General features: G+C 31.8%; 1 protein-coding gene across 1 annotated transcript; it reads right to left on the bottom strand.

Annotated features, from left to right (window-relative positions):
* Positions 1 to 9,769: 9,769 nt before the first annotated feature.
* LOC114718855 (protein DOWN-REGULATED IN DIF1 11-like) lies at positions 9,770 to 10,183 on the bottom strand. Its single transcript, XM_028904298.1, has one exon. The coding sequence runs from the start codon at positions 10,181 to 10,183 to the stop codon at positions 9,770 to 9,772; it is 414 nt and encodes a 137-aa protein (XP_028760131.1).
* Between the last annotated feature and the right edge of the window lie 3,112 nt (positions 10,184 to 13,295).

A 13,295-nucleotide genomic window follows, 5' to 3' on the forward strand; every position in this document is an offset into this window, starting at 1 on the left:
TGTAATTAACCATGTAATATAATAAATAATGTGTGATAAAAAAGGCGCTTTACGAACATACATAGCAAATCCAACCCAACCCTACATGCTTGTCTCTTGCAACATGACGTGATTTATATTTAAAGAATCTTTCACTTTTAATCAAAGATCGAAGATCAAATTCCACTTCACGTGCCCAACATACAATAGATATATCAAAGCTGCTGAATCGGGAGGGAAATTTTTTTTAAAATAAGCCAATTGTTCATAATGTAATATTTAAAGTTATTATATATATGAAGCGATGGGTCAAAAGTCAAAGGTGTGTGAATATTTGGCACGTTGAGACACAGAAATGGGAAAAGAGAACAAGAACATGCGTCGTCGGATTGGCTGAAGTTAAATTATATATTCAATTTAGGGTACACCGTGCGAGCAAGGGGGCGGTGCTCTTGATGATTTGATGCCGATTCATGCTGCACCTTATTAATTTCTTTCTTTCTTTCTTTTTTAAATTTTGCATTTGGTTCAATGAATGTTCTATATTCCATTTCAATTTCATACGTTAATTACGATCGAGTGAGGTAAAACATGAAATTAATATTACTACTGCCATTGATTATTGATGTTAAATATAATATTTATACCTTTCTATCGTATGTGGCTTAGTATATGTTCAATTAAATAACGTTCCATTAAATTATCACAAAATGTAGCTATGTACTACTTTCAATCCTTAATATAAGAGTTAGTTTGACTTTTAATTTGATTCTAAACACACAACTCCAATTCACTTTGTTTTTCATATTTAATATATTTATTTTTTAAAATACCCCTTGTAGTAGTTATATATGTTAAGAGTTTCATTGTATGGTAGTTTTTAGCTATTATGTATGATTAGTAAGGGGATTTTAAGAAAGATAATACTTATTTATTACAAATAACTAACTTAACTAATTTTTTTAATCTACTCAAACTAGTTAATTAACTTTTATATTAAGGAAAGAAGATAGTATAAGCATCCCCATAGAAATGAAGCAATCTTATTCTTACATAAAATTATTACCTAAGGCGCACACAGTGCATATATATGTGTGTGTATTCGCAGAAGGTTCAAAGTTGTAATTCCCTCAAATATTATTTGAAGAGTTTATTTAATAACGCGATTCTCAGTACATATATAGGGCCTGTTTAGAATAGTTTATAAATAGTTTTTCAATCGTGATTTACGAAATATGAGGTAACTATATGAGAAAAATTGTCTCAACTTACATGAAACGTGCTTATAAGTAATTTTAATCATGATGACAAACAAGGCCATAATTGCAACTTCCAAACACCTATCAAAGCTACACTCATCTTTTAGACTTGGTAATCCATCAGACTATTTCCATATACATCTCTGATAAAGAGAAAGGGTTTTTCTAAATCCTATTTATAAAATATATAATATGTACTATTTTATCTTTTATTTATGAATTATAATATACGTTATTATTTTCTAAAAGTGTATATATTAAATAGGGATAAAGTTAAAAAATTATTATCTTATAGAATGAGGTTAGTCCAGTTTAAACTTCTTTTAATATGAATACTAAAAATATCTTATAAAACAAAACCAGATGAGCAAACCCATTTACTATTTCGGGGTCACGTCTTGAAAATTGAAATTTGCAGTGCAAAATGGCTTTTAGACTGACCATTCTAAGCCCCAGAAAAGGAGATCAAGCTTGGACTATATCCATTTAAGTTTGTTTTATTTTCCTTCAATTTTTAAGCGACTTATTTATGAAACGCTGAATATTTTATTTTTAGATAATGTTGAAGTTGAGGGCTAAACAGTATTTAATTCTAGATTTGAAATTTGGATTTTTAGATAATTTATATTTGTCGTTGAAGACTTCATATTGTATTCAGTATGGGGCTTAGTTCGGTCTTTTAGACATTTCTTTTTATCCTTTGACGTTTATATGTATATTATAATAATGAGAATATTAAAAAAGTTATCCGGACTTAGTCCTGAACCGAGTCATTTAGAGTTAAATTTGAGAAAATCTCCAAATCAGAGGTGAAAATGATACATAAACCCGACTCCACAGAGACCGGGTTGACCCGTCTTGGCAGGTCCGATATCTGTATTCTATTACCGACCGTTTTATATTAATCATGCATGAATTTTCTACTAGGTTTAGTTGACTGGGAATATTATTGTTGATTTAGGTTCAGTAAGGTTCACTTCACTTGTTTATTACGAGTGTTATTTTAGAAGTCCGTCAAATATTCAATGAAGATCATATATTCCCATTTCAATTGAATAATGAATTTTAATCTCATCCAGGCCATCAGCATCCTTTTTTCGACCAAACCCATTAATTGTGTTTTGTACTAATAATATATATAATCCATGTTCCAGATGTGAGTCACCATGTATGATTTCCAGTTTTCCTTGTTAAATTATTAAAGCGAAATGTCATAATCCATTATCGATACACTTTTTTCCTTAAAAAAAATTAACTGCCTAGCTTTAATTTCTACTTATATATATAATTATGCTTTAGTGAAGCTATTAATTTCTTTCAGAGACACCCACTTTTCCGGTTTAATTCTAAACATGCATGATATCACATAAGCTTGTTAATTTTATATATGTTTTAGTGTTTAAAATTAATAATTGGATTTACGGCATGGAGCTTTAGGTGGGAGCATTTTTCTGAGCTTCAAAAAGTTTTCTCGAGTCTTTACCAATAGAAATTGAATTTAGTAAAAAAGATTAGTCTCTTACAACATGATAAATCAAAGTTTAAATCTTCACTTAGAGAGGTGCTTATATTTAGTACCTAACAGTGCCTTAAACAGAATTGTCTCCCATAGAATGATACATGTACCTACCACAAAAAAAAAAAGTTTTATTGAGTCTTCAGCTTATTTTTCAATCATGTTTTAGCTAGGTTCCAACTTATCCAAAAAAAAAAAAACAGGTTGAGCTTGGCGAATAACAGGAAGCATAATTTAGGAGTTGTTGATTAAATTTAGAATTATACTTACCTTATTAACTAATTCTTCCTATTAATACATTAAACCTCGTTATAAATTTAAAATATGCTTATTTTGATTTCATTAAAAAAATAAATGATTAATAACTGAAAAATACACTAAACCTGTAAGTACAACAGTGAAATTTGTTGTTAAAGAGAATGATAACAGCAACAAAACAGTACCACTGCTGCAAATGAGCAAAAGCGCGTTGACTGAGTAGTAAACGAAGCTCCGGCTAATTTCTTTTTATTAATAATTAAAAAATAAGAGCAACAACGCGCAAACGGTGATTGCGGCATCTCTCTTGCACTTTAGCATTTTAAAAATTGATAATAGTAATAAAGTTGGGGATGTGTGGGAATGGCGACGCATGTCGGAAGTCAAAGTCAACATTTTATGCCGAACGGCGAATAGTACCACTAATAATTAATAATACTTAATGTTAATAAAAATAATAACGTAAAATGGAAGGAAAAGGGTAGGACGGGAAAGAAAAAAGAAAAATGGAAACGCGTAGATGAGGAGGGCAGATGGGGACAAAGGGGCTTTCAATAAGCAAGCAAAGCCCACAAATCTGCTTCGGTTTGCGTGCACGTCTTTATAAAAACACCCTGCTCTTCTCCTTTCCCCCCCTTTTTTAATTAATTATTTCATCAATTTTTTCTTTCAAAAAAGTATTGAAAATAAAAATAAGGCTTTACTCAGGAATTCTTTCGTTAATAGTACTGTAAACATAATACTCCTTTTGTCCTTAATATAAAATCTAATTATTAAATTAATTTTAGTCTTAAATATGAAATCTATTTTTAATATTTATCAATTTTTTCTAAATTATCTCTAGAGATATTCCTTCAATCATAATCAAGTAGAAGAAAAGGAGTGGATATTAAGGAAGATGATTATGATATTTTAGAAAAAAAACATGTTATGTTTCTTATAATTAACTAACTTACTTAACTTTTTAATCCGATCAAATTAGTTAAATAGATCTTATATTAAGGATAAGAAAAGTACAAATCATGAATTTTCAGCATTTACAAATAAATGCAAATATTGTCGGCCATTCAGTTAAACAAATATACAAAAAAAAAATTAAAGGAAAACAAAGGAACAGCCATTAAAAAGTGCCAAAATGTCAAATCAAAACATGAAAAAACGGGGGAAAAGAACGGGCCTCTCTCTCTCTCTCTCCCCGTGTGCGTGCATATGCACATTATACACACATTTTCAAGTTGTGTGAGATTGATTAGAGGTAATGTGAATGTATGTATATAGTTGTATCCAGCATATGCCATACATATACCTAAAGAACGATCAGTTTTCTAAAGGCTAAAAGGAATATTTCTACTGTTAATAATGCGTATAGATTCGCCAAAAACATATTTCCTGTAATAAATAAATATTCGTATACAGAGGACTGCTTTATATATACTTCCCTACCATTGCGTGCAAGCTAATGCTCCTGAATGTTCCACGCCAAATTTAAAAAACTGATGAAAAATCATTGTTCATTGTAATTTGAGAATGATTCCAGAGTTATCCATGATTTTCTTTCACATCTAAATGAATATTATGTCCCTTCATCCCTTCCTCTTATTATAATAATGATCTGTGATATGTGTGACACATGGCTTTCTTAATTAAGTATAGTTTTAGTTCATGTGTGGACGTGATTCATTGAAACATTTTGGAGTGATTAGATTGCGTATTCTAGAGTGAGATATTGGTATATCTAAAGATATAAAGTGGAATATAGAGCCATACCATTATGAGTATATATATCATCACTTTATATATATGTGTGTGTGTGTATGAATATATATGATCATTTTATCTCATGATGTGTTTTGTGAGAGTGAAAACTTGGATGACCCAGGTTGAAAACGGCTAACACATGAAGATAGAGATTTGAATTCTCCAAAGCTACGAGTTTATGAATTATTACCTCCGATTCTTAATATAAGACCTTATTTGATTTTTATTTTGGTCCTCAATATAAGACCCTAATCCATTTTGTCTCTCATATTTTTTTTTCAAGATAATCTTTTTAACAATGATAGTTCTAACCAATACACTTGCTTAGCAAAAATATTTTAGGAAAGGAAACACCTATTTGTTACAAATAACTAACTTAACTTCTTTTTTTAATTCCTTCAAATTAGTCAACTACCTCTTATAATTAGGACTCGAGGTAGTATTTCTTAAAAACGAATGGTAAAAGATTAAATGGGCAAAAAAAAAAAACTCTATATTTAAGTCTCACACCCTCTCTTTCTGGATCTGACATTTAAAGACTTTAACATGACAGAACCTGAATCTAAACATGGCATGTTTCATTGAGATTCCATGCTTCCAAGTTTCAACGACACTCCCAAGAAGCTGAGAAAGGAAAAAAAAAGAACAAGAGGGCAGTGCAAACGCAGAGAAGAGGGACCAGTATGATTATTTTTAAGAATAGAAGTAGTGAAGGAAGCAAGAAAAGATAGAGAAAGTGTCGTTTATGGTTCAAATACCTGAACAGCTTTGGATTGCTTTTTTGACTTTGAGAGAGAGTTGAGGACGCAGGTACCCACCGTCGTTTATGGGTCCCCATGTGGCAGAGTGCCCACGCCCTTCACAAACTAAATTAAGATACATGGAGAGCCACCCTTTAATTACCATATTCAACTTCCATGTCAAGTAGTTATATATAATAATCATAACACAACAAACAATACCTGTCTTAATTAGGGCACTCTCATTAGTGCAACTCCACCAAACTTTTCGCCCTTGCCTCTTCAAACAAACACACCCTCATCAGCTACAACAAAGCCCTGTTCACATCAATATCTCGGAGATCATGTAATTAATGACGCTCAAAAGCATTTGAATTTAATATATACTGCCTCCAGTCTTTAACATAAGACTTCGTTTCACTTTTATTTTGATTCTAAATATGAGACCCCAATTCACTTTGTCTCTCATATTTATGTATATTTTTTTAAGGTAGTCTTTTTAATGATGGTGGTGTTAGCCAATATACTTGATTGGCAAGAATATTTTAAGAAAAATAAAATTTATTGATTACAAATAACTAATTTAATTTATTTTTTTTAATGTACTCAAATTAGCAAACTGGTTCTTAAATTTAGCAATGGAGGTAGTATATGCTAATTAATCCTATAACAAAATCACATTCAAACAATACCAAGTTAGCGGCTATTTGGTATATATACTGTTTCCTTTATCATCTTTATATAACACTACGCTTTAAAATGATGTGAACTTCTTTTTATCTTTCTGGGCGTTAAAACAAGACCTTGACTTCGTCAATTCTTACAGAATAGGAATTATATTCTTTTTATGACAGCCGTTAATTATTTATTTATGATGCTCTCTATATTTATGTGCCAATACATGTGCGTTTTTTTTTTTTAAAAAAAGTGAGATCATAACATACATATCAAATCCCTTAAAGACTAAGATTCTCTCTGAGTAGTCAAGTTTTCAATTATTTATGATGCTTTCAAGAAATTTTAGGGGTAGACCAATTGACTGGATCATTATACACTAGACTAGGCATCATCTCATTTCGGACTAACAACAATATAATGGCCAATATTTTATATATATATATATATATATATTGCGTGTGTGTGTGTGTGTCTCATAAACCATTTGCATATAAATTAATAAAACCATTTTAGAGAAGAAGGATAAGGTTATGGAGATGATGATGAGAGAAGAATTGATGAATTGGAAGTGGTTGTCGACTTCATCTCGCGTAGTTTTGCCGACAGATTTCATTCGCTAACTGAAGCTTCTGTGGGTCCCCTCTGAATAGCAGCATTTGTTTAAACATGGTTGCCACTACCGTCCGTCCATACACATTATAAAACCAGGCATCAAACATTAAACAATTAGACCAATTAATTTGAGAGAATAAAAATAAATACCCATATGTTCAATCCATCGCATGAAACAAAACATGCCCATCATCAACCTGAATATATAGTTTTTAACAAATAATGACGTTACAGGGCCTGATGTTTTGAAGTTAAACTAGCTAGTATGAAACTGGTTTCTTGTCTTTGACAGAATCAACCAGAGGAAAAGAATCAACAAGAGTTTCCACCATCAACGCCTAGTTTTAGAAAGTGGAACAAATTAAGAATCATAATCTCGATCGCCAACTTTGCGTATAGTTGTCTATCATCAACCTCGTTTTCTGTGATTCTTGAGCAGTAATTATAGCAGTAGCAGCCTGTCAGATTCTTCCCAAATAAAAAGACAAGCAGTTGTAACCTGATCGATCAAATTTGCATGAAACTGTTGTAAAGAAGGTCAAATAGTTATTATTATCATCGATCAAGAGCCATATTTGAGTCTTGAATGACAAACATTACTAAAAATTGTACATGGAAGGGGAGAGCTGATATAGAATATGAAGAAGCGGAAGTAAGAGATCCAAGATGAGGACTGTGAATCATATATATGTTTGCCTTCTAAATATGAAAAATCGAAGGAAGAATTTTTTTTTTTTTTTAAAGGATTGGCCACTATTTACAACCATCCTTGGTAATAGTGTTTCCATCCCAATTTTCAAATGAAAATATCGCATCAAGGACTAACATAAATAAGTTTTCATTCACGAAATATTTTGCTTCCAAACTATCAAGAAGTAATCAATAGTAAAATCAGAATAATTGTTGTCTGTATTAATAAAATGCTCACTAGTTTTCTAACCATTCATGTTTTTGGAATTTAATGGCCTTTGGTACAGTATTTGAATCTGTGTATCAGGAAGACCTCAAGTAAAACGAGCAAAACAAACAAAACGAACAAAATAACGAGGGAGAATAATCATTGTATATTCATATATTATTGACCATACGGTGAAGAATTACAGCTTTTATATGGACTTTTCTAAAAGGATAAGTATGAGTGCAGTGTAGACACGTGTCATGGCGAAGCATAAAATATCTAGAGAATGTGGGCTTGGGCTGCTTATGAACTATCGTGGGCTTTGTTGGGCTGATCTACTGGGGGTAACACTATGATAAGTGGTTGAGAACTTGACCTTTGCCGTCATTGTACTTCTTCATTAAATTGAATTTTAGCACAGCTGGATTGGGCCTACTTATTCCTCAGGCCCAGAAAACCATGATGCTTCAAAATCATGAATTCCCATCTCTTGAATCCAAACGACGTCGTTTTTCGGGATGACTCCTCGGTATCCTCTGCGCAAGCGCTTGCATATATGCCGTCTGATACTTCAAAATCAGCAATAAGTGCCGGAGCTTAAGTACAACAATAAGCATAAACCATGCAGTTAGAGCGCATTTGACAATTAAAAACGACAACCCATTAACAACAGTTTAGCTAAAGCTCTCTAAGAACAAATAAATATGGGTAGAGGGGAAAATTTTAAGATGCACACGTTTAGGTGGCATATTGTTTCAGTACGTAGTTTGCTAGATACTGGGTGCTATTATAAACCCCCGAAGCATGTCGTATGCTTCTGCTTCAGCAGACTGCTAAGACGACACCCTATCTGTTGTCGTTTCTTTGTTTAATGCACCTTCTCCCAAGAGTTTAGAATTTGGGCCTCTTTGGTATACTGAAGCAATGAAGCCCGTTAATCCCATTTGGGCTTTTCTCATTTCAATTGGGCCTTGGAATTTCAGCGCAAGCAGTGACGTTTGATTGAGACCCATCGATTGCAGTTTGACAATGGGCCCATATACAACTAGAATCTTGGGCTGTAGTTTTATTTTAGGAAGCGTGAAATATTCAATGGAAGATGATCTAATTGATAATTTTGAAATAAATGTTTCGAAATGAATTTCAATTGAACTCCCGTAAAAAGAAAAAGAAGAGGACTTTGATTGAAATTCAAATAGAACAGAAGGATAAATGGGATTTACAGGTGTAAAATATCCACAGACATAAACATTGAAATAAATTCTCATGATTTGCCCGTCTAATATATACAAGCATAAAAGTCGCTAGCTTGCTGGTAAAAATAAATAAAAGTAGCCAGCTAGTGTAGTCTATGTTATTTGTTAAATATTACTTCTGGTCTTAAATATAAAAGCTAGTTGACTAATTTAAGGAGATCAATAAAATAAGTTAAGTTAGTTATTTGTAATAAATAAGTGTTGCTTTCCTAAAATATTCTTACTAATTAAGTGTATTGGCTAGAATTACCATTATTATAAGGACTATCTTAAAAAAAAGATACACAAATATAAGAGACAAAGTAGATTGTGGTCTTATATTTAGGACAAAAAATAAATCAAATGAGATTTTATATTAAGAATCGGATATAGTAAAATGTACCATTGGATCTAAATATCTAACAAGAGGTTACAAGTCGAGGTCTAATGACAAGACAAACACTTTCTTTACATTTTTCTTAAACGTAAAATTGTGATTTTGAATTTTCTGCGAAGAGTATAATAGATGTATGAGTTATACATAACGCGTTTTGTTTTAAATTTGTGTAATTGCAAATGGATAGCTAGTGAAATGAATTCTTATTGTCTTTTATCGAATCCAAATTAAAGATATTGTTAGTTAGGTGAAATTTAATAAAGTATTATATTTAATCCTTAATATAATATTTATAGTTCAATTTGAACGTTCTGAATGATAATTAGATTTCATATTAAGAACGGGAAGTAAGTAGTGAAACCGAAATATGGCAGGGACTTTAGTTTTATTCAAAAATTTCATCATATCAGTATATGAATGAGTGGACAACAACATGGAGTTAATCAAGCCAATTTGACATAAAAGAACAGTGATTCCAAACTTGACGGTTGCTTTCTTTGATGGCCGAAGCATTAGCCTTGAAGGCAGGAGAATGAAGAACAAGGGTGAGCAAATTATCAAAGCAACTTTTGCCGACATCCTTAACCAAGTTGTAACAGCACTGATTAGTCATGGTCGCATTCTTAAAGACCACAGCATCATACGCCAGAGGCCCACATTTCTTGAATTTCTTGGAACACTGTCGCAAGTATTCATGAAATTTAGGATCTTGTTCTGGTGATAATGCAGCAGCAGCAGCAGAAGAAGAAGAAGAAGAAGGTGCCTCCGATGAAACTACTCCAGGTGTGGCCCACAATACACTTACACCAACGAATAAGATTGCCATTGCAAACACGTATTTTGCTGCTGCCATTGTATCTATATTTCTCGACGATATTTAAGATAAGGAAGAGAGAGAGAGAGAGAGAGAGAGTGTATGATGTATTGTTGGTTGATATGTAGAGATAAAAATGATGTTGTGAAGTGTGTCTATATATATATATATATATATATATATATATATATATAGGGTTATAATCGAAACGATAACAAAAACCGTTTTTTTCAGAAAACTTATAGACGAATATAACATGTTACTACAAGCTGATATAACATCTGATAAAGGAACATATGATATCGTATTTATGTCGGTAACTGATAACATGATGATAAAGAAACTTTCATTCTATAGGAAACTTAGATTAGATTGTCTGAAGTTTCGCAAAATAGAATTACTGTTGACTAATTAAGTAGAGATCTCAGATAAGGTGAAAGATACAGAAGAAGCGTTGAAGTTGGACGCAGACAATCTTTTTCTTTAAAGAAAATTAGAAGTATGAGAATAGAAGCATGACCTGTACGCATGGTATTGGGAGTCAAATTTTTGTATTGCAAAAACTTGGTAATATAACAGAGAATTCTAAAAAAATAATTACACAAACAACTAAAAAGTAGACACACACCAAGCCTTGATTAGAGCTATAGGCATGTTGTTAATTAAACGTCAAGTGACGACCAGGTTGGCAGAAATTAATTAAAGGGTCATATTCACACCATATATATCGTAGTAATGTGCGTGGCAATGAATAATGGAGTGCTTGGTTTAGGTGTGTCTTTTGGAGGTTGGTCCCTTCTTCTTTATGGTTTTTCAAATGCTTGAAAAGTACCCTTTCATTTGCTTTCCCCTTTCTTTAATTAATTTTATATAACCTCTTCATTAACAACGCAAGTTGCCCTAATCAATTCCACGCACAAGGACAAGAGACCATAATCCCACTTCCATCATATCCAAAATACTATTTACTATCGCATTGCGTCATAGCTCCACACTGTCCTCTAAGTCCCTGTTTGGCATGAAGCATTAGCAAGTAGAGATTGGGATTAAAATTAAGAAAAGTCAATAAAAGAGTGTTTGTTACAGGGAATTACATATTACTTAGGATTGGACAAAGTGACAAACCTATAAAAATAGGATTGAGAAATACTATGAGAGGAGATGATATTAAAAATTTAACGCTTATATTGAAATTTCTTAGACCAAATTCCCTCCCATCCCTTCAAATAAAAAGGCCTTTTTTAAACAAGATTGTTATAGTCTTTTTACAATTTATAATTAATTTAAAAATAAAATTAATGCAATCATCCCCTCTAAATATTTCATACCAAACATAATTTTTAAGCTCAATCGCACTCTTAGTCCTACTTTCACACCCAATCTCATTCACATTCCCGATCCATCAAAATTGAGACCACATAAACAAACATGGCTTTATCTCTTTTAACTTTACTCCTTCTTTTCTCATGATAATCGATATCTTTAGATACATAATTTTTATTGTGAATAGAGCTGGAGCCACCTAGGCATGTTGATTTGAATTAAGAAATTGATAAAAGTCTATCTTACTTCTTCGCTTGTTAAACCCTATAAATTGCAAATGAATAGTTGTGACAAAATGGCCACACAAATGTATTAATTTATTACTCGATCTAGACAGGTCCAGATTCTCTTGGTGATAGAATTAATATGCTGCGGGGCAGATTTATGAATCATTATTTGGTCCAACTTTAATGATTAAAAAAAAGGTTGAAATCGTGAAGGGATTGGAGCTAACATGGGAGTAAGGTTAAAACGCAAGCAGCTAGTAAAATAAAACTGGGAATTGATGTAATAGAATGTCTTAATCATAAACAGTGCCTTTGAAAATATAATCAAGTTCTTGCACGCTAATTGATGATAGTGTTAATTATATTGTTGATTCTTATCCTGAATCTCACATAATAATTAAAGTAATTTTAAAAGCTGGCTAGCACCTGACCCAACTCCTGCTCTTATTTTCAAGAAATTACAACTCATTTCTACTTAATATGGCAAATAATATCCAAGAACATAACGACACACACTGGATGATTAGGACCAAATCAACTTGCATTTGACCTCAATTACGTATGTACGATGATTAATTAATTTCTAAACGCTTAATTCCTTAATATTGATCAATAAAGTCATGACCATTGACTTGAAACCAGCTGCAGCAAATCATGGCTCAATTTGAAAACTAAAATCCCATATCTGCGCGTGTTTATGGGCTGCCTAACTGTAACTTTCAAGTTTCAAAACAATCAGTGGAATATTATTTTCTTGTGTGATTTGATATGTGAAAAATATATATTACATCCAATTTATGTTTGAGAAGTGTTAAAAAAAATTTATTAACTACCATATCAATTTTCAAATTCGCGTCAAGCCGATAATTTAAGTAGATTTTATTTCAATTTTCGAGTAATTAAACTTTTCTAACTTCAATCTCTTGATGAATTCATGTTTCATAATTGAAGTAATTTTTTAGATTTTAAATATTTTTTGAAGAATTAAATTAGAAAGAAGGGCACGTATCCTCAAGCATCTGATCCAAAGGTACCTAATCGTTTTCATTTAGTGAATAACAATGTGCCTGGCCAACTACAAACCCTATAATCCAAACAAATAAAATTGTCAGTATATATAATTGAATCCACACAATTATTAGAGAGGCCGTTAATCATTGACTCCATATATCCAATATCACGTGTGACATTAAGAAAATTAAGGCACAATTGCTAATTAGGTGAAGTGACACATCAAAAACCATCACACCAAAATTAAACTAACTAAATGGCGTCCCCCCTCAATATATATACTTTCTTCCATCTAATTATCAAATTTCTTCCACTTTACCAACCTTTGGACAAATATGTTCTCAAATTTTTGAAGTTTTCTTGAAGTAGTACACCACAAAATTAATTGGTTGGACTGACGTTCAATAACTTTTTTTTGGAATGCACATTGAATTTTATTGAATTATACATGTTTTGTTTTTAAAACTAGGACAAACACATCATTTTTGAGAAATTTATCATAGTTATGCGTATTTGTCATCTATTCTCAAGGTTACATGGGAGTTTCTCCCAAATTTTTGCACCAATTTCCTCCAAAAATAAAATGAAGT

The sequence above is a fragment of the Neltuma alba genome, unplaced genomic scaffold (assembly GCF_004799145.2).
Source record: "Neltuma alba isolate B1F8T4 unplaced genomic scaffold, ASM479914v2 tig00011874_pilon, whole genome shotgun sequence".
Classification (NCBI taxonomy): Eukaryota; Viridiplantae; Streptophyta; class Magnoliopsida; order Fabales; family Fabaceae; genus Neltuma; species Neltuma alba.

Excerpts from the sequence above, each read along its gene's own strand:
- LOC114718855 (XM_028904298.1), bottom strand. The coding sequence starts at position 10,183 with ATGGCAGCAGCAAAATACGTGTTTGCAATGGCAATCTTATTCGTTGGT.